At 38.6% G+C, this 22,363-nt stretch overlaps 1 protein-coding gene across 1 annotated transcript in view; it reads left to right on the forward strand.

Moving 5' to 3' along the window:
• Positions 1–22,363, forward strand: part of LOC150083078 (uncharacterized) — a 305,874-nt gene that overhangs the window by 255,240 nt on the left and 28,271 nt on the right. Inside the window, exons 15-16 of the mRNA XM_090377773.1 lie at positions 6,771–6,840; positions 21,403–21,501. Coding sequence (XP_090233899.1) covers positions 6,771–6,840; positions 21,403–21,501 — 169 coding nt within the window. The remainder of the gene's footprint in view (positions 1–6,770; positions 6,841–21,402; positions 21,502–22,363) is intronic.

A 22,363-nucleotide genomic window follows, 5' to 3' on the forward strand; every position in this document is an offset into this window, starting at 1 on the left:
CTCAGTGCTTCTTTTGCCAGTTGCAACTAACAATAAAATAAATTCTCATTGAATGTCCCCACCTTTCATCTGTCCGAAATTCCAGCTTCAGCTCCCTCACCAACTTGCAGGAACCCTTGACCTTATCACATATTCTTGGTAATGAAGCAAATTTCGAGGATCTGTTTAAGTATTTAAAATGCATAAATTTATATAATAGCATCTAATCATAACGTGAAATCAGTGATACCCAAACCACGAACAGGCGCAATATGGCCAAGAGGCCCTTGTGCCAAAAACCTCAAATACAACAAAAACATGACAATTTAAATAACTAGCTTTCACAGTATTCGGCAAGTTTGTAGTATTAAAGGTGAGCATTATGCTGCAAGTGGAATGAGATTGCCATTCCTAAGAGTCAGAATTCTCTTAGCTTGAATGACCTTTTGATCTTGCAGTTATTTCACAAGCTCCTCTTTCATTACATTCAACAGATCCCACTCAGAAATTACACCTTTGGAACTATTTAGGTTTGTGTGGGGAGAGATTTTAACGGAAATTCCCCCAAACGTTGTAACCTTTAACATTTATGAGTGTTTGGATTGTATCGTTTTGCCAAGTAAATCTCTTGACCATTTTAGGATATCCAGCGGCATTTTATAGAAATCTCTGTGTCATAAATGGAGAGAGTTTGCTCACTGGTTGACTACTTAAGGAATGAATGATAAGGAAAGTTCGATATTCCAGTTGTTGATTGTCTTTTTTTAAGTGCTTATGATGCGCATTACAATGATCAGAGTTATACCAGTCTGTGGTATTTGAGCTCGGAAGCTCTAATGCTGGATAATTTTCTTTATCTATGTTGGCTCCTTTTCGCCATGGGGGATTAGCTTTTCCACCCAGGTTAAGGGCCCTGCCACGGGAAGGCAGGAGCAGTGCCGCTTGTGGCTAAGCATAGAAGTTAGTACGGTTAGTAAACTAATAAGAGTAAAGAAAAAGGTACTTTCCTTTTCCTTGTTCTCTTTTTATACTTTTAAAAAGTAGAGCTAATTAACAGAAAGACTTATGAAACGAAATAAAACAAGGAAAAACTCAGTCGCTCTAGGAATCACAGTACGAATAGCACAGATCACTTGGCCTTGAGATTTGCTTGGCACCCAGAGCCAAAACAGATATTTATGCTTGTGTGTACACTAATGCTAGAAGTATAATAAACAAATTTGATGAATTTGAAGTACGACTCGTACTTCAAATTCATCATTTGCATTTGTTGACCTAACCTAACTCGTACTGTACGAGTTAGGTTAGGTCAACAAATGCAAACATTGTAGGGATATTACTGTAAGGCATTGTTACTCAGGCTAATAGATACAAAATTTGAATATATGTGGAGTATAATGTGTACAGAAAAAAAGATAGAAAGGTGGGAGGGAGGAGTTATGCTTTTAGTTAAGAAGCATAAAATTGAAGGCAGTGTATACAGTTGACATGGGTGGCCAGTACAATGTTGAATCAGTTTGGTGGGACATAAGCACTGGGAAAAGAAAAATGAGAGTAAGAGTGTGTTATAAGCTAAATGGGTATAACAAATAATATATACAGTAAATAGAGTTGACCAGTAAATCAGAATAGAATTTTAAATTTCCAAATATTGATTGGAACTTGTCGGTTGATCACTCACATAATGGTAAAGCTTTTGTGGCTTTATTAGATGACTGTTTTCTACAGCAGCATGCCCGATCTGATTACAATAGCCTGTATCAATTTCCATTTGGTGTTTTTGAGGCAGATAGTTTGAATAAATTCAACGAAGAACTAGACAAACTATTAGATGGGAGGGACAGGTAATATAGAAAGTTTTTTTTTTTTTTTTTTTTTGCTGATGCATTAGTAGAGGCATATGATGCAAGAAATCAAGCTTATACAGCATCAGCAAACAAAAAAAACTTCCCATTTCATCCACCTATTCACTCAAAACGTTTGTTCAGTTCTTCCTTGAATTCATTTAAGCTATCAACTTCCATAACGACCAATGGAAATTTGTTGTTCAAGCAATCGACCACCCCTAGCTAAAGGCAAATTTCCACACTTCCACAACTATCTTTCCTCAATTTGAATTTATTCCACCATAAACTGCGCAAGAGGCAGAATCCCATCAGCATTGAGCTTGCTCAAACCATTCAATGCCTCATACACATCAGTTAGATCACTTTGCAGGTGGCCAGTCTCCAGATGCTGCAATTTGCAGAACTTCTTGGTAAGTGCAACCCCTTTTTCCCCTTGCCAATCTTGTTTCTCTTCTTTGTAGTCATTGCAGCAACTCTACATCCATCTTAAAATGAGGCCTTCAGGCCTGAATACAGTACTCAAGACATGGCCCGACCATTGCATTATACAAGGGGATAATCACCTCCTTATCCTTGCTAGTAAAATCTCTGTATATCATAGACAAGACACCATGACCTGCACTGTTCAGAAAACTTCATATGTGAATGCACAATTATCCCCAGGTCTTTTTCATTCTCCACTACCCTGAGTGTAGTACTGCATAGTTGGTACATTGCTCTGGGTTTACTGGTACACTTATGCAGTACTTTGCATTTGTCAATGTGAAACTTCAGTTACCACCTCTCAGCCTATCTAGATCTTTTCTAGATCCTGTTCACAACCGTGCCAACCTTAGTATTGTCTACAAACTTGGATATTAAGCCTGATATAATAATAGTAGTGGCATGTGATGCAAGAAAGCAAGTGTATGAGCTTACGCAGCATCAGCCAAAAAAAAAAAAAAAAAACACACCATTCCCTCCAACTGCCTGTCCAGTCCTCCTTAAATTTATTTAACCTATCAACTTCCACAATGACAGATTGAAGTTTGTTCCAGCAATGAACCACCCACTGGCTAAAGGCAAATTTCGGCACATCTGTCTTTTCTTAATTTGAATTTCCACTTCTTCAGATTACGAACCTAAAGGGTTCGTAATCTGAACAAGTGGAAGGATTCCATCAGAATTCAGCATGTTCAACCCATTCAAGGCCTTATACACCTCAATCAGATCACTGCACAGGTGCCTAGTCTCCCGCCACTGCAATTTGCAGAACTTTAGCCTCTCTTGGTAAGAGGATATCTTCATTCCCCTCACCAATCTTGTTGCCCTTCTCTGTACACTATCAAGCAAATCTACATCCTTCTTAAAATGAGGCCTCCAGACCCTCACGCAGTATTCAAGGCGTGACCTGACCACTGCCTTATACAGAGGGACAATCACCTCCTTTTCCCTGCTAGCAAAATTCCTATATATCATTGACAAAACCCCATGACCTGCCCTGGCAGCTTGTCTGCATTGCTCAGAAAACTTCATATCTGACTGCACAATTACTCCCAGGTCCTTTTCATTTTCTACCACACAGTTGGTACATTTATCTGGGGTTACTTCTACCCATATGCAGTAAAGTGTAAAGTGTGTTTAGGGTCAAGCGGCACCAGGGGTTTCCCCCATCTCCGCGTAGTTTACATTGTGGGTGAACCAGTTGACTGGAAAAGCCAGAGATTTAAAAGTGTATGGACTTTGTATATATTTGATGCCTTCCTTCGATCCCCCATATGCAGTACTTTGCATTTTTGAAGGTTAAACTTCAGTTGCCACTTCTTAGCCCATCTGCCCAAATTTTTTAGATCCTGTTGCAGTAGCACACCGCCATTACTGTCATTAACAACCCTGCCAACCTGTGTATCATCTGCAATCTTCGACACTAAGCTTGATATACCTTCATCACTATCATCGATAAATATACAGACCCAACACCGAACCCTGTAGGACTCCACTAATAACAATAATCCACGAAGAGCAGCACCCATTGATTACCACCCTCTGTCTTCTCTCACTTAACCATCCGTTTATCCATTGTAGCAACTTACCCTTAATACCATTCTGCTCCAATTTGTACAATAGTCTTCCATGCGCAACAGTGTCAAAAGCTTTCCTGAAATCCAAATACATGATATCAAAATTATTTTTCGCATCCAGTTCCTTCGTAACATCATAATAGCCTATCAAATTTGTCAGACAAGACTTTCCCTTAACAAACCCATGCTGTGTCTGAATTATTGCTGCAGTCTTGTCTAGATGATCCTGCAATGCATCTTTAACCAGTGACTCCATTATTTTACCCGGAACAGAAGTTAAACTAACTGGTCTGTAATTACTCGTGTCACCCTTCGATACCCCTTTGTGAATTGGGGATACATTTGCACATCTCCAGTCCGTGGGTACCTCCCCTGAGTCCAAGGATGCTCTCATAATTATGGCTAAGGGTTTGCTTAGTTGCTTTGCCGCCTCCTTTAATATAACTGGATAGATCCCATCCACCCCAGGTGCTTTTCTTACGTTTAACTTCAACAATTTCTCCTCCACTTTGCTCTCAGTTATTACAAAATCATTAAGCACCCTGCTACAATTTGATAACCTTCTGCCATTTTCAAACCTTAATAACTCATCATGTGTGAATGTAGATGCAAAATACTCATTCAGTTTCTTTGCTATCTGACCAGGATCATCAACAGTCGAACCATCGATATCAAGTGGACCAATCAGATTCATCCCCTTCCTTTTAGAGTTTATATAAGTAAAGAAATCCTTGCTGTTTTTCTTAGCATCCTTTGCCAAAGATTTCTCGTAATCTGCCTTCACCTGCCTAACCTCGTTTGTAACCTGATTACAGATTAGCTTACATTGCCATATACCTTTTTCAATATTATTGATAAATATAGAAGATAACAATGGGCCCAACACCGATTCCTGGGGGACTCCACTAATAACATTAGTCCACGAAGAGCCGTGTCCATTGATTACCACTCTGTTTTCTCCCACTTAACCATCTCTTTATCCATAGCAGAAACTTGCCCTTAATGCCGTTCTTTTCCAATTTGTACAGCAGTCTTCTATATGCAACAGTATCGAAAGCTTTCCTGAAATCAAGTATAAGATATAAAAAATTGGTCAGACAAGACTTCCTCTTGGCAAACTCTTGCTGTATCTGAAAGATAACTGCGGACTTGTCTAGATGTTCCAGTAACTTCTTTAACCAGTGACTCCCAATATTTTTCCTGGAACAGAAGTTAAACTAACAGGTCTGTAATTATTCATGTTTCCCTTTTATCCCTCTTTGTGAATTTGTGATACATTTGCACATCTCCAGTTTGTGGGGTCCTCCCCTGAGTCCTCTCATAATTATGGCTAAGGGTTTTGCTTACTTACTTTGCTGCCTCCTTTAATAATGCTAATGCTGTGTTAGCTTTTATTCTTTCACTAGTGATCTTAATGAGATTGTATCTACGGATCAAAAAGTCTGAGAAGCAGTGGTTTGGCCTATAGCATAAAATGCGTGATCACCTGAAATTTCGAAAAGTGTGTGCTGCATAGGTTCCCATGGGACAAACTTTGACAAAATACTCACTGCAGAGGCGCCTCCGTAGCCAGCTGGGAAGGAGCAGCAGTGCGTAGCACACGCTTCTTGATTAGACCGGGGTTCGAGCCCGTCACCACCAAATACGGAGGATGCGGAAAGGTCAGGGAATGACCACCGCATATCCCGGAGCAATATGGCCTTAGTTGCTAATGCTCCTAAAAACCAAAATAACAAACAACTCACTGCAGACTTAATTTTGCACTTTGGAATTACAGTATTATTTATTATTTATTTATTGTTTGGTAGTAAATGTTACTCTAACAATGCAGAGGTTGAATATAATATACAGAACTGGTTCCTAACTAACGACATCTTTTAACCCAGCCGGTTTCCAAAATTTTAAAAAGTGATGAGACAAGTGTAAATTTTAATTATTAAAAATAAATTTCATTTTCTGGTCTATTCTCTGCTTGCTTCTTTTTCCGTACTTTGTGACTTATCAAATCCCATTATTAGTGTTTATAAGCTAATTAAAAACTAGTAAACATTGAACAACCCCCTGACACCATTATAATAAATTGAAGGAAATGCATCAATATCCTGGTTTTAGGTATATTATATGTAAGATTTGAGAATCATATTTATTTACTTTTTACATATAATATTTCACGCCTACATTTCAATTTTATTAACACATAAATTACTTTTAATTCATTTTAAATGCCACTTATTTGATAAATAGAAAAGCTAACATTTTTCTCAGTGTCTTTGTTTTCTAAGAATGTAATTTGATATTGACAATGTTCATTCCTTTTTCCATTGTTTTATAGATTACTTTGGAAAAATTTTAAACGATCGAGTTCCTTTATACATCAGCTGTTGAAATGTATATTTTTTATAAGCAGACTTGTGTACTAGTGCTGTTTTTTTCTCCGTTATTGACAGATGTGTATATATTGGTTATAAATAGTTTACAAATGCAATCAGTTATACTAATCGCACGATAGGTGATATAGAATTTAAAAATAAGTATGAAGGCCACAGTAGCTTAGTGGTCAGGCTCGAGGGTGCATAACTACATCTGCTTCGATTGACCTGGGTTCAACCCTGTGACTATTAAATACAGTGCTGTTTCTCTTTTCTCTCTATCTTGTGAACTCCTCTGACCATGCGATCATCCCGGAATATAAACAGAAAATTAAAATTTAATCATTTGTTGATCAAGGAGACAGAAAGTGTTCCATTTATCCAAATCTTTTGGATTACTACTGTTCACAAATGTTTCTTTTCACTGTTTAATTCAAGTATTTTGAACAGCGACCATAAAAGTGTGTTTGGTCTTTGTTCTTAATATGATTTTTTTTTTTTTTTTTTTTAAACAGTACTGTCGATGAGCGAGGATGGACACCAATACATCTGGCTGCAGCAAATGGCCATTCGGATGTTGTAAAGGTAATAAATGTGTTCGTATAAGGACCTGATTAAATTTTTATATTGATATTGTGACATTAGCATTAGTAGAGGTATACGATGCAAAAAAGCAAGCTTATGCAGCACCAGCCAAAAAAAAAAAAAAAAAAAAAACCGCTCCCATTTCACCCCTCCATTCGTTCCAAATGCCTATCCAGCTCAGCCTTAAATTTATTTAGGCTGTTAGCTTCCACAACAAAAGATTGAAGCCTATTCCACCAATAAACTACCCGCTGGTTAAAGGCAAATTTCCGCACATCTATTCTACAACTATCTTTCCTTAATTTGAAACTGTGCCCACTCAGGTTCTTAGTCTGAGCAAGAGGAAGGCATTCAGCATTCAGATTTGCTGAACCCATTCAAAGCCTCATTAGATCAATCAGGTCACCTTGCAGGTGCCTAATCTCCGGGCACTGTAATTTGCAGAACTTAAGTCTTTCTTGGTAACAGCACCCCTTTGTTGCCCTTCTTTGTACTCGTTCTAGAAACTCCACATCCTTCCTAAAACGAGGCCTCCAGACCTGTACACAGTACTCTAGGTGCGGCCTGACCATTGTCTTGTATAATGGGATAATCACCTCCCTGTCCCTGCTAGCAAAATTTCTATATATCATTGACAAGACTCCATGACCTGGCCTGGTAGCCCGTCTGCACTGCTCAGCGAACTTCATATTTGAATGCACAATTACCCCCAATTCTTTTTCTCGTTCCACTTCCCTGAGTGTAGTACCACAGAGTTGGTACTCTTCTCTTCGGTTATTGCTACCCATATGCAGTACTTTGCATTTGTCAAGGTTAAACTTCAGTTGCCACTTCTCAGCCCATTTTTCCAACTTATCTAGATCCAGTTGGAGCAGCATACTGTCTTTACTGTTGTTAACAACCCTGCCAACCTTGATATTAAACCTGATATACCTTCATCAATATCATTGATAAACGTACAAAACAACAATGGGCCCAACACCAAATCCTGGGGAACTCCACTAACAACATTGGTCCACGATGAGCAGTGTCCATTGATTACCACTCTCTGTCAGCTCCCACTCAACCATCCCGTTATCCATTGTAGCAACTTACCCTTAATGCCATACCCCTCCAATTTGTACAGCAGCCTTCCATGTGCAACAGTATCAAAAGCTTTCCTGAAATCCAAGTATATGATATCAAAATTATTTTTGGCATTCAGTTCCTTTGTGACCACATCATAGTATCCAATCAAATTGGTACTGACATACATATACGGGCAAAAAAAAAAATACAAACTGTTGTATTAAGACAATCACAGACAGAAGAAATGCAAATAAATGTAAAGAAAACAGTGATGTGGGATGGTGACATGCCTCATTGAGTATAAAGGCTGCACAGGCTGTTAGATTGCAGTAATCTGAAGTCAGATTGGGAAAAATGCGTGATCTATCAGACTTTGTAAAAGGTCTTATTGTTGGTGCATGTTTAGCAGAACCGATGATTCAAGAAACGAAAGACATAACTGTTTCTCAAAAGCATCCATCTTAAAGGTTTTTAATATATGGAAAGCAAGCAGTTCTTTCACGTCTCAAAGGTGTAAATGTGTCAGAAAAAAAAAATACTTCAAGAGCAAAGCCACTATACTCTAATAAAGACTCTATGGAAAAAAGGACATCCATTGTGCAGCAAATAACATCTGAATTCAACCAAGTCCAGAACTTCCCCATTTCAACCCTTACCGTGCATAGGGAATTGAAGAAATTAGTTACTGGCAGTTGGATGCCTGTTTGGAAGCCATTTGTTTCAGAGAAAAACAGAAAAATCTACTTGCAGAAAGTCATGTAGTCAAACGAATCATGATATACTGTTATGACAAGTCAAGCTTCTGGAGGTGGTATCATGGTATGGGATCTGACACAAAATTCAAGTACTCTCTGGAATCAATGGAACCAGTCTGTTAGCATGGATGGACTGGTTTCAATGAAATCATTTTATTAAGCAAGGTTGCATCCTTCTGATCCATCCATATAGTAAAAATGATGATAACTTAATGCATATGGCCAGTGATATGCAAGGTGAAGCAGAATGGTCCCAATTTAAATCTATTCAGAAATCTCCTTGATTAAAGCTTTCTCCCCCAATCCCTACTGTGCAATAATCAACGTATTTGGAACAGTCTAATTAATAAAAATCAATTTTTTTTTAACTGTAACCATCAACCAGTGACGAATTGAGGTAGGCTAACAGGGCCATTGCCTGGTGAGCGATTCTTTAAGGGGTGCCAAAAACAGAAGAAAAACGAGGCAAAAATTATTTATATCCTTAGGGCACTGAAAAACCATTCTTCCCGGGGCGCGAAAATACCTTGGTCTGGCACAGCCCTTAACCATATTAATGTAATATTTAGCATTCATAAGTAACTTAATAATAAAACATGCTGTTTTACATAAGAATTTAGCAATTTGATTTTATCGAATCTAAATCTTCATTTTCTGCATACAATACTTTGTACAGCTCACAAGAGCACGAAATTATATTTTTTAAAAGACTAAGGATAGAAAACTTGCTTCTGATTGTTTAGCCTTCTGGTTTCTTGCCAATCTATATTTCCGTCTCGATTACAGTCATTATTTCTAAAGATAAAGCTTATTTTTCTCTAATTACTTTGATAAATCAATCGAAACCAAAAGAGGCAGTGAATATTTTTTTCAACAGAGTGATTAGAAGATCTCGATGCGAAGAAGTTTCAGGACTCAATAGCCTTTCTGCACTTTTTTTAAGACCTGTTTTGCCTTAAAGTCTGTGTGGAAATTTGCTCAAATTCATTCAATTATCTTCCTGTTGCACTTGCGAAGTGTAAGCCCAAAATTTCTGAACTAGTTGTGTGGAGTGCTAATCGTATGTAGTATAGCAGGGCACCATTTAATGTTGCTGAAGTAATTCGTTGTGAGTTTTTTTGTAATTGGTGGTTAAGTGCATTTTGTGATTTTTGTAACTGAGTAAGACGGTGAACATTAAGGAACAGCGAATATGCATCACATTTTGTCACAAATTTGGAAACAGCTTCAGAGACTTGTAAAATGCTTAAACGGTCATTTGTCCCCTCAATGTGTTGAGGGGACCTCCCAGTGACGATGCTGGGATTCCAGATTAGCATCACTAGAATCCAATACCCACACCTAGGTTTCAGGCTAAAACCATATGAATCCGGGGTGTTTCCTGTGTGCTGTGACCCATGGAAATTTGGCAAAGGGGACCTTGGTGGTTGAGGGGCCCAGCTTCAACAAGACAGGTAGTCCTGGAAGGCTCGGCCAGGATCAATCGGCTAGTGGGTTCTCCTGTAAGGGTCAACTGTGCCAATGCCACTTCTGCCTTTGGGATTACTGCTGTGTTTATCTCTAGCATTGAGATGGGTCCCCCATTTTAATTCCTTTGAGAGCATCCAACCTATTCTTCAAACTCTTTGCATTGAACACACACAAAGACTCCCCCCCAACCCCTTGGCTGTATCATGTCCTATTTCAGACAGATCTGCAAACACGTTTTTTAAAGGCCATGATTCTTAGGAGAATTGCCTCTTCAGTTTTTCCCCAAGCCACAACAGTCCTGCTACTTGACAGATTTGGAGATATGATTTCTTTTTAAATTCAATTCCATTCAATTTTAGAATACTGCACTAAACTAATAGATACCTAAAAGCAATAATATGTATTATGCTATACCGTTATGTTTGTAAATTTTAAAATTAGTTATAGCCTTTCTAGAAAGAAAATTTCTTTGATAAAAACAATGAAATATATGCCAATCTATATGATTAGATCCTTTGAGCTACTTATTTACCGCAACTCCACTAGTTATGTTATTTTAATATTTGCACAAATCACTCGTACAAATATAAGTTGTAACTTACAAAATCTCTGGCAAAATTTAAAAATAAGCTAATGAACATGACAATTAAACTATTTATCGAACATAATTAAGTTAGGTTAACTCAAAAAAAATGGCAAAATTTTCCAAAAAACTTATCCTTTTTGAAGAGCTCACATTTGTTTTACTTTTCAATTCTCTCACTCAAACCCAAATGGGAAAAAGAATTGGTTTGCCATTTGATATAGTTCAACAACATTCCTGTAGTTATGTCACAATTTTTCATAAGGATAGAATTGCAGATGGTCCTGCTCATGGAGGAGTGGCTATCCTTGTGGGTAACCAGACCCCAGTTCAGCCCTTGCTATTTACAGTTAATAAAAGATAGAGGCTGTTGCAATTCGTCTTACAGTGGGATTTTTATTAACCGTCTGCTCTATTTATTTGCCACCTGGGACTGACATCTCCCTTTCTTACTTCTCAGGGATTTTAATGGACATGACTCCCTGTGGGACAGTGCTAGCAACAATTGGAGGGCACGAGTCATAGAGCATATGCTAAATGACAATGACCTCTCCCTTCTAAATGTGGGAACCAACATATTCTTCCAAATGCCTACCTGTACGTTTTCTGCCATTGATCTTTCTATCTGTTCCCCTTCTCTACTCCCTTCACCCACTTTGGAAGTGGAGGAGAACCCCATATGGAAGTGATCACTTCCCTGTGATAACCTGCTTACACAGCGGGAGACAATGTCTTCCTTTCAGGTTACCACAGTGGAAGATTGATCAGTCTGACAGGAATGCCTTCCAACAGCAGGCAAATTTTGACCGTAATGCAGTCAATCAAGAGCCTATCAATGATGCAGTCATGTACATCAAAGAAAATATCATCCATGCAGCTGCAAATTTCATTCCGAAAACATCTGTCCAGTTTCCACCTTTTCCCAAACCATGGTGGAATTCACAATCCACAGCAGCAAACAAAGCTTGGGAGATATTCTGCTGATGTCATACGATGGTCAATCTAATAGCCTTTAAACGTGCATGAGCCAAAGCACGCTACATTTGCCATCAGAGTCAAAAGGAATCGTTGATCCGTTTTACATTATCTATTACCCCAGTGTACCAGCACTAAGGTGGTCAGGGATAAAATCCAGAAAATGAAGGTAAAATATACATCTCACCCTTCATTGATCCTAATTTAATGGATGCACTATTGCAATAGCCAATGCTCTTGGGGAAACATATCTGGGATATCTTTCTGTTCCCCAGAGTTACTGGTCCTGAAACATAAAAGAGAAAAACAGGTACTAAATTTCACACCGAAAGGCCTTTGTCCCTGCAACGTGCCTTTCATTCTGCAGGAACTAGAAAGAACTCTCTACTTTTCGGAGGCAAGTGCTGTTGGACCAGATTACATCCATTATGAAATGCTTAAACACCTCTCGCCAACATCTATGGATTGCCTTGTTCTGTATAACAGAATCTATATTAAAGAGCAATTTCCGGATTCTTGGCACATGACAATTGTTCTTGCCTTTGCAAAGCCAGCTAAGGATCCGAAATTCCCTACTAATTACCGTCCTGTAGGTCTGACTACCTGTCTGTGCAAAATCCTGGAGAGAATGGTTAATTTTTATTTAATGTGGTATTTAGAATCAAATGATCTTCTCTCCAGCATCCAGTGCGGCTTCCGAAAAAAACAGGTCAACTTTTGATCACTTAATTAGACTGGAACCATAGATCTGGGATGCTTTCCTAAAACGAGAACATTTGGTGTCGGTATTCTTTGACATGGAGAAAGCGTATGACACAACTTGGAGATTCGGCATCTTAAAAGATTTGCATAGCCTCGGTCTTAGAGGGCATCTCCCTATTTTAATTAAAAACTTTCTTTCCATCCAGTCTATCCAAGTTGTGTGTGATCCTCACTCTCTCGCTCCTTTTACCAAGAGGAGGGAGTACCACAATGATCAGTATTACGTGTCACGCTTTTTTGCCATAAAAGTAAATTCCATCGCAGAACAGCTTCCTCCAACTGTAAACAATGCCCTCTGTGTTGATGACTTTAGCATATTTTGTCAGTCATGCAACATGAAGGTCATTGAAAGACAACTGCAACAAGCCATTAATTGCCTTAATTCCTGGGCACTTGCTATTGGATTCAGGTTCTCGCCGCAAAAGACTGTTTGCATAAACTTTTTTCGTAATCTTCATCCTGAACCTGAATTAAGACTCGGACAAAATGTTATTCCAGTAGTGTCAGACAAGAAATTCTTGGGACTCGTAGCAGTGGCATGTGATTCAAGAAAGCAAGTGTATGAGCTTATGCAGCATCAGCCAAAAAAAAAAAAATCACACCATTCCCTCCAAATGCCTGTCCAGTTACTCCTTTAATTTATTCAACCTATCAATTTCCACAGCGACAGATGGAAGTTTGTTCCAGCAATTAACCACCCGCTGGCTAAAGCCAAATTTCCGCACATCTATTCTACATCTGTCTTTTCTTAATTTGAATTTATGCCCCCTTAGGTTCGTAATCTGAACAAGTGGAAGGATCCTATCAGAATTCAGCGTGCTCAACCCATTCAAGGCCTGTTTCAATTTATCAAACCCATTCGTGTTTTATAAAAAGTTGACCTTTCTAGAACATGTTCGTCAACTCCGTACAAAGTGCACGAGAGGACTAAATATTCTTCGTTCTCTCTCCTCTATGCCCTGGGGAGTAGACAGGTGCACCTTACTACATATTTATCGTGCACTTGTATGATCCAAACTAGATTAACGGTCCCAGGTATACTCCTCAGCCAAAGATAGTGTCCTTCAATGGCTGGACCTTGTCCACCATCAGGCTATCCGTATCACTACTGGAGCATTTCGAACATCTCCTGTCCAGAGCTTATATGTGGAAGCAAACGAACCACCATTATTGCTTCGACGTAAGCAGTTGTCTTTAAAGTATTATTTAAAACTGAAATCCCTGCCAGACAATCCTACGTGGACATCTGTTTTTGAGCCATGTTGGGAAAATTTGTACAATGCCCGTCAGACTGCCAACCGACCTATTAGTATTCATGTCCAAGAGCTGCTCAGAGAGTTGAATATCATAGTAGACAAGGTTACACAAATACCAAAGAAAACTCTTCCACCCCACCCTGGCATGATCATATCCCATCATGTGATTTTTCCATTAAGAGATGGGTAGTCTGAGACTCCATCATCTGTCTACCTGCAGCTGTATTCAGCACACAGAGCTGAGCACTACAACTTCCTGCCAGTTTACGCAGATGGCTTGAATTCGGAATCGTGTGTAGGATCTGCTGATGTCTTTCCAGATACTATAATAGCTCAGCAAATACACTGCAGAGCTGCATGCTATAGAGTTAGCCTTGGATCACATTCGAACTTGTTAATACCAAAGGTCAACAATATATTTCCGATTCTTCGAGTGTATTACAGGCTTTATCATTTCTTAGCAAAAGATGCTAAGAAAAACAGCAAGGATTTCTTTACTTATATAAACTCTAAAAGGAAGGGGATGAATCTGATTGGTCCACTTGACATCAATGGTTCGACTGTTGATGATCCTGATCAGATAGCAAACAAACTGAATGAATATTTTGCATCTACATTCACACATGATGAGTTATTAAGGTTTGAAAATGGCAGTAGGTTATCAAATTGTAGCAGGATACGTAATGATTTTATAATAACTGAAAGCAAACTGGAGGAGAAATTTTTGAAGTAAAACATAAGAAAAGCGCCTGGGGTGGATGGGATCTATCCAGTTATTTTTAAGGAGGCGGCAAAGCAACTAAGCAAACCCTTAGCCATAATTATGAGAGCGTCCTTGGACTCAGGGGAGGTTCCCACGGACTGGAGATGTGCAAATGTATCCCCAATTCACAAAGGGGCATCGAAGGGTGTCACGAGTAATTACAGACCAGTTAGTTTAACTTCTGTTCCGGGTAAAATAATGGAGTCACTGGTTAAAGATGCATTGCAGGATCATCTAGACAAGACTGCAGCAATAATTCAGACACAGCATGGGTTTGTTAAGGGAAAGTCTTGTCTGACAAATCTGATAGGATATTATGATGTGGTTACAAAGGAACTGGATGCAAAAAATAATTTTGATATCATATACAGTATTTGGATTTCAGGAAAGCTTTTGACACTGTTGCGCATGGAAGACTAATGGACAAATTGGAGCAGAATGGTATTAACGGTAAATTGCTACAATTGATAACAAGATGGTTAAGTGGGAGAAGACAGAGGGTGGTAATCAATGGGTGCTGCTCTTCTTGGACTAATGTTATTAGTGGAGTCCCACAGGGTTCGTTGTTAGGTCCACTGTTGTTTTGTATATTTATCAATGATACTGATGAAGGTATATCAGGCTTAATGTCGAAGTTTGCAGATGATACAAAGGTTGGCAAGGTTGGTAATGGCAGTGTGCTACTGCAATAGGATCTAGATAATTTGGGGTAGATGGGCTAAGAAGTGGCAACTCAAGTTTAACCTTGACAAATGCAAAGTACTGCATATGGGTAGAAGTAACCCCAAAGAAACGTACCAACTGTGTGGTACTACACTTAAGGTGGTAGAAAATGAAAAAGACCTGGGAGTAATTGTGCAGTCAGATATGAAGTTTTCTGTACAATGCAGACAGGCTCCCAGGGCAAGTCATGGGGTTTTGTCAATGATATATAGGAATTTTCCTAGCAGGGAGAGGGAGGTGATTGTCCCTCTGTATAAGGCAATGGTCAGGTCACGGCACGCCTTGAGTACTGCGTACAGGTCTGGAGGCCTCATTTTAGGAAGGATGTAGATTTACTTGAGCATGTACAGAGAAGGGCAACAAGATTGGTGCGGGGAATGAAGGGATCCTCTTACCAAGAGAGGCTTAAGTTCTGCAAATTGTAGTGGCTGGAGACTAGGCACCTGCGCGGTGATCTGATTGAGGTATATAGGGCCTTGAATGGGTTGAGCACGCTGAATTCTGATGGGATCCTTCCACTTGTTCAGATTACGAACATAAAGGGGCATAAATTCAAATTACGAAAAGACAGAGGTAGAATAGATGTGCAGAAACTTGCCTTTCGCCAGCGGGTGGTTAATTGCTGGAACAAACTTCCATCTGTCGTTGTGGAAGTTGATAGGTTAAATAAATTTAAGGAGGAACTGGACAGGCATTTGTAGGGAATGGTGTGATTTTTTTTTTGGCTGATGCTGCATAAGCTCATACTCTTGCATCAAATGCCACTGCTGCTGCTACTACTACTACTAAGACACAACTCCCATCCAGTTCTCTGTTGGGTTCAACAGAAGATACATTGTCTTTATGAACACAAGTTTGATATCCACTTCTGCTCGATTCCTAGCCACATTGGATAAGGGGAAATGATTTGGCTGACATTGCAGCCAAATCAGCAGCTCCCACTAATAATATTTGCCTGTCAGTTCCCTATACAGATTACAGGAAAATAATACACAACAAAATATATTCCCAATGGCATAGAGAGAAAACAAATAAATTATACCAGATAAAGCCTGTAATAGAAATATGGCAGTCCAGTCTGTGCAGGAATCGTAATGAGGAAGTTGGTCTTGCTCGATTCTGCATAGGACACAGTAAACTAACACATTCGTTTCTGCTGAGGGCAGATGACCCTCATATGTGTGTCTTGTGACAACATTTTATCAATGAAGTATATTTTAATACATTGCATTAATTTTATCCATGTTCGGAATATATATTTTATTGCTTTTACTCATCTGACTGGGCCTTATACACTCAGATTTTATCAGACAACAACCATATGTCAGCAATTTTTAAGTTTTTTACAAGCTATTAATATATACACACATATCTAAATTGGATAATTTACCTTTAAACTTATACTGCTTTATATATATATAAATAACAGTTTGACGAGGTAACCTTTTTAAAGGTTACCAGAATTTATCTTTGTTGATATTTTAATCCTTTCTTGGCGCAGTATAACTTTAGCCGTTTTTGAGCCAGTAAAATCCAAACCAAACCCGTAGTTACGAACTTTTTTAGAATTTTCTAAAGTGAACAGAGTGCCACCTATTTATTGACTCATCAAAGCAAAGCCTCAAAATCTTTATAATGGAAAGAAATATGCATCCAAGCCTATTCAGCACACTTAAAAGAAAACTACTGGAAAAATTTCAGTATAAGATCATGGTGTGGAGATTTTAAAGTTTTTTTTTTTTCCTGCGAATTGATTACAAAACTGCTTTGTAGGTGGGACAATCAAGTAAGTAATAAACATTAGGAAAGTGTGGCCACAAAGTTCAATGTTACCTCCTCTGCATATAAAACTAGGTTTAATGAAACAATCTGTCCAAGCTCTGAATGGGATATCAGAGACGTGGTGTCACACAGATATAAGGGATGCAGAACTGCAATTTGGGGAGTACAACGTCTACAGAAAGGATAGACAGGATAGGAAGGGAGGAGGGGTTATGTTATTAGTTAAGAAACACATAAAAACCAAGGAAGTGAAGCCAGTCGACATCGCTGGACAGTGCAGTGTGGAGTCAGTTTGGTGTGACATAAACATTGGGAGATCAAAATTGAGAGTAGGAGTGTGCTATAGGCCTAATGATTCTGATGAGTATAATAAGGAACTGTGCAGGGAAATAGAGTGGCCCAGTAAATCAGAGTGTCTTATAATGGGAGATTTTAATTTCACAGATATTGACTGGAATTTGGGGGCTGGTTACTCACACACTAGCAGGACTTTTGTGGATTTATTGGATGATTGTTTTCTACATCAGCATGTTCAGGAGGCAACTAGAGGGAGTAATACTCTTGATTTGATTATCAGCAGTGATTCTTCATGCATTAAGAATCTGCAGATAAATGAACCACTAGGTGGCAGTGATCACAGTGTGCTGAAGTGGGATTTACTCAAAGAGGTAACTACCATTAGGGGTAAAGGGAAGGGTTATTGCTTTCGTAAAGGTGACTACGATGGTCTAAGACAGTATTTAAATTCTATACAGTGGGACCAACTGATGATGTTACCAACAGCAAATTCAAAATGGGAAGCATTCAAAGAACTTATCTTGGACGCTACTAGGCTTTACATACCAACTAAGAAATATTGTTCAAGGTTTAGGCCAAAATGGATGTCAGATGAACTAATGAGGCATATGGCAGAGAAGAAAAATGCATGGGATACTTACAAATTAACACATGACACAGAAGCCTATGATAGATACAAGTTGATATGCAACCAAGTTACAAAGGAAGTTAGGCAGGCGAAGGCAGATTACGAGAAATCCTTGGCAAGGGATGCAAAGAAAAACAGCAAAGAGTTCTTTACTTATGTAAACTCTAGAAGGAAGGGGATGAATCAGATTGGTCCACTTGATATTGATGGGTCAAGTGTTGATGATCCTACTCAGGTAGCTAACAAACTAAATGAATATTTTGCATCGACATTCACACATGAGGAGTTATTCAGCGAGGGGAATGCCAGAGGTGTATTCAACTCTAGCAGTAAGCTACAGAATCTTGAAATAACTGGGAGTAAAGTGGAGGAGAAACTGTTGAAGATAAACACAAGAAAGGCACCCGGGGTGGATGGGATCTATCCAGTTATATTAAAGGAGGCAGCAAAGGAAGTAAGCAAACCCTTAGCCATAATTATGAGAGCTTCCTTGGACTCAGGGGAGGTACCCATAGACTGTAAATGTGCAAATGTGACCCCAATTCACAAAGGAGGATCAAAGGCTGACACAAGTAATTATAGACCTGTGAGCTTAACTTCTGTTCCAGGAAAATTAATGGAGGCACTGGTTAAAGAAGCACTGCAGGCTCATTTATACAAGACTTCAGTTATAGCTCAGACACAGCATGGTTTTGTTAAGGGGAAGTCTTGCCTGACCAACTTGATTGGATACTATGATGCACTCACAAAAGAACTGGATGCAGGGAATAACTTTGATATTATATACTTGGATCTTAGAAAGGCTTTTGATGCTGTTGCACATGGAAGACTGCTACACAAATTGGAGCAGTGTGACATTGGAGGCAAATTGCTGCTATGGATAAAGGGGTGGTTGAGGGGGAGAAGACAGAGAGTGGTAATCAATGGACACTGCTCATCGTGGACTGATGTTATTAGTGGAGTCCCTCAGGGCTCAGTGTTGGGTCCATTATTGTTTTCTGTATTTATAAATGATATTGATGATGGTATATCGGGCTTAATGTCCAAGTTTGCAGACGATACAAAGGTTGGCAGGGTTGTCAAGGACACTACTGACACTATGCTGCTGCAACAGGATCTGGAAAGGTTGAGCAGATGGGCTGAGAGGTGGCAAATGAAGTTTAACATTGATAAATGTAAAGTACTACACATGGGAAACAGCAACCCCAGAGCAACGTATCAACTCTGTGGTACTACACTGACAGTGGTAGAGAATGAAAGGGACTTGGGGGTGGTTGTGCAGGCAGATATGAAGTTCTCTGAGCAGTGCAGACGGGCTGCAAGGGTAGCTCATGGAGTATTGTCAATGATATACAGGAATTTTTCCAGCAGGGATAAGGAGGTGATTATTCCATTGTATAAGGCAATGGTCAGGCCACACCTAGAGTACTGTATACAGGTCTGGAGACCTCATTTCAAGAAGGATGTAGAGCTGCTGGAACGAGTACAGAGAAGGGCAACAAGATTAGTGAATGGAACAAAGGGGTGCTCTTACGAAGAAAGGCTTAAGTTTTGCAAATTACAGTGTCTGGAGACTAGGCACCAGCGAGGTGATCTGATAGAGGTGTATAAAGCCTTGAATGGTTTAAGCATGCTCAATGCTGATGGGATTCTTCCTCTAGCTCAGAAAAATCACCTGAGAGGGCATAAATTCAAATTGAGGAAAGACAGATGTAGGATAGACGTGCGGAAATTTGCCTTTAGCCAGCAGGTGGTTGGTTGGTGGAACAGACTTCCATCCCTTGTGGTGGAGGTTGATAGCCTAAATAAGTTTAAGGCTCAGCTGGACAGGTATTTTGAACGAACAGAGGGGTGAAGTGGAAGTGGGTTTTTTTTTTTTTTGGCTGATGCTGCATAAGCTTGCTTTCTTGCATCAAATGCCTCTACTAATGCTAATGCTAAAGAAGGAAATTGTTTCAAGTTTGTTTGCACTAAATTTTCATTGCATACACACAAAAAAATCAAAGCAGGAATTTTTGTTGGACCTCAAATCTGCAAGTTGCTGCTAGACTCTACTTGAAGAATCCATGAACCAAACTGAGATGCATGGAATTGCTTTAAAAATTGTAGTATGCAATTTTTTAGGAAACAGTAAATACAGTACCATATTATGAGTGACATGCTAGAGAGCAAGAGGAAAGATTCCATCAGGATATAAAAGAAATGGGAAGTCTATTGAAAATATGCACGGCCACTGAATTTAAGCTGCATATGGAAGTTTCAAAAAGGTGCAAGTTTAATATGCACCTTTAATAAGAGCATAGCCCTTTATATTTTTGTTTTTACATATTTTTATATAAAAATAACCTATTTGTAAAATCTAACAAATTACAAAATAAACCATTAGTACCTCCAATATTTTTATTTTAAAAAAAAATCTTATGTAAAGAGAAACTTTCATTAAAAATTTAATTCAGATATCTTATCAATAGTAAAACAGAACTTTTATTAAAATGCAGACAGGTGTAATTAGCACATAAGGTTGAACTGTGAATAACTGAAACTATTCACATACTTAAAGAAATTCATTTATTTTGGATTATGTTGAATTTGCTTTTTTGTATTGCTAATAATTACATCTTTTTAAATGATATTTCTTGTGTTTTCCTGCTAGATAAGGCCATGAGACGTCAGTGTAAGGCTTCTGTGTTTTCTATGACTGGTTTACTTGTTTTGTTAGTTTAAAAGCCTGAGAGTGGTTTTAGCTCTCACCTGAGACCAACTAGAACGGAATTTTTTTTTTTAACACCAGCTAACATGGTGTGGAAAGAAATTCCATAAAAATTTCTCCAGTCTTGATGGGATTTGAACTCAAGCCTTTTTTACATGGTATGAGAGAAAATGAAGAGCCAGAAACAGGTGAACAACTACATGCAAGAATTATAAGTTTTTTTATAAGTTCGACCCAGCAGTTGGCTAGCCACTGTACTTTTTTCCTTGACTAGCTAATAAAATTTCCGTTTATACTCTGGGACTGCTACTTTGTGTCAGAGAAGTCTACAAGAAAACATTACCGTATTTAGTGGTTACATTGGCTTGAACAAACTTAAATGCATGTATCACTGTGCAGGGCTGGCGCTAGTGTTTGTGGCACCATTACAAGGTTTTGCCTGAGGCAAAACCTTGTAATGGTGCCTAATTCATATCGTACCACTTGACAATAAACACTATGTGCTTCTGCATTTAACCACTTGGTTACATGCTATCATCCATGTGTAGAAATGGACAGCAGTCAACTTCCAGCAATTTGTACATTTTTTTTTTTCTTGCACTGCATGAAGTTCTTAACCTATAATAAATAGATTTATTTTCAACCATCCTGTATATAATTGTCAAATGTGGTCAGTAATGCTCTGAAAAATAATAAATGCAATTGTTCATGTATTAAAGTTTCATGTTGTGAAGACCCAACACAAAGATATTTGAACATCATTATGAATCATATGTCTATCTCTTTGTAGTTTCTGGCTTTGGAAGGAGCTCATCTGGCTGCACTCGATCCAAGTGGTTATACTGCAATCCACCTTGCAGCGATGAATGGTCATAACAACTGTATTAAGGCAAGTGGCAAAAGAATACTATTATTTTAACAGTACCCAAGCTTATCATTTATATCCATACAAGTACAGTAATTGTTTATAGAAATGTGTGTTCATGAACTGAAAAACCTGGAATAAATCAAGGGGGGTAACTTACTCCCTCTGCCTGAGATCATCTGACAGTTGTGATTGAAAATAACTTAGAAATTCTTCCAGTTGTTGACAGCAATCAAACCCTGATACCAATTTATCATGCCAACTTAGCTGGGAATGAAGGAGATTAAATTAGACTCTGCAGTGCTTACATACTTATTCTACTGTACCTGCCAATGCTGTAAACACCTTTCAGACTCACTTTATCAAATTGTCATAAGCTTGCTGCACTTTTTATTTTAAGTATAGGGAACAGAAAAGTCACAGTGTGCCACACTTGGGGAATACTTTTTATTTTCAGCTAAAGCCTGGATAGATGCACTGTTTCATTCCTAAAATAAAGATTTTAGGAATGAAATAAGATAAGCCATGGCACAAGATTTTCAGTGAACTGAAAATCTTGTGCATGGCTTAATGCCTGAATTGATAAATTTTGATCACCAAAGTTTTTCAGAAAATTTAACATGCAGTAGTTTTGTATGCTCAAATGTGATGCATTACAAGGCACAGATTTCAAATTCTGTGTATGAATGACTGCAGTCATGCCTCCCAGTATACTTTCTCAAATATGTGTATTCAGTCTTACTAGTTTCTCATAAGTGTTCATATAAGTACTATGTTCATTGCCTTTATGTAAGGTGACTGGAAGTAGCTAATGGAGCTAAATGAATTGTTCAATTCATTTAACAGTCTAACATAATGTAGCCATACCAAGCATTTAAATGTGGTT

Source organism: Mastigoproctus giganteus, chromosome 7, assembly GCF_048544385.1.
Source record: "Mastigoproctus giganteus isolate SK-2022 chromosome 7, ASM4854438v1, whole genome shotgun sequence".
Lineage (NCBI taxonomy): Eukaryota > Metazoa > Arthropoda > Arachnida > Uropygi > Thelyphonidae > Mastigoproctus > Mastigoproctus giganteus.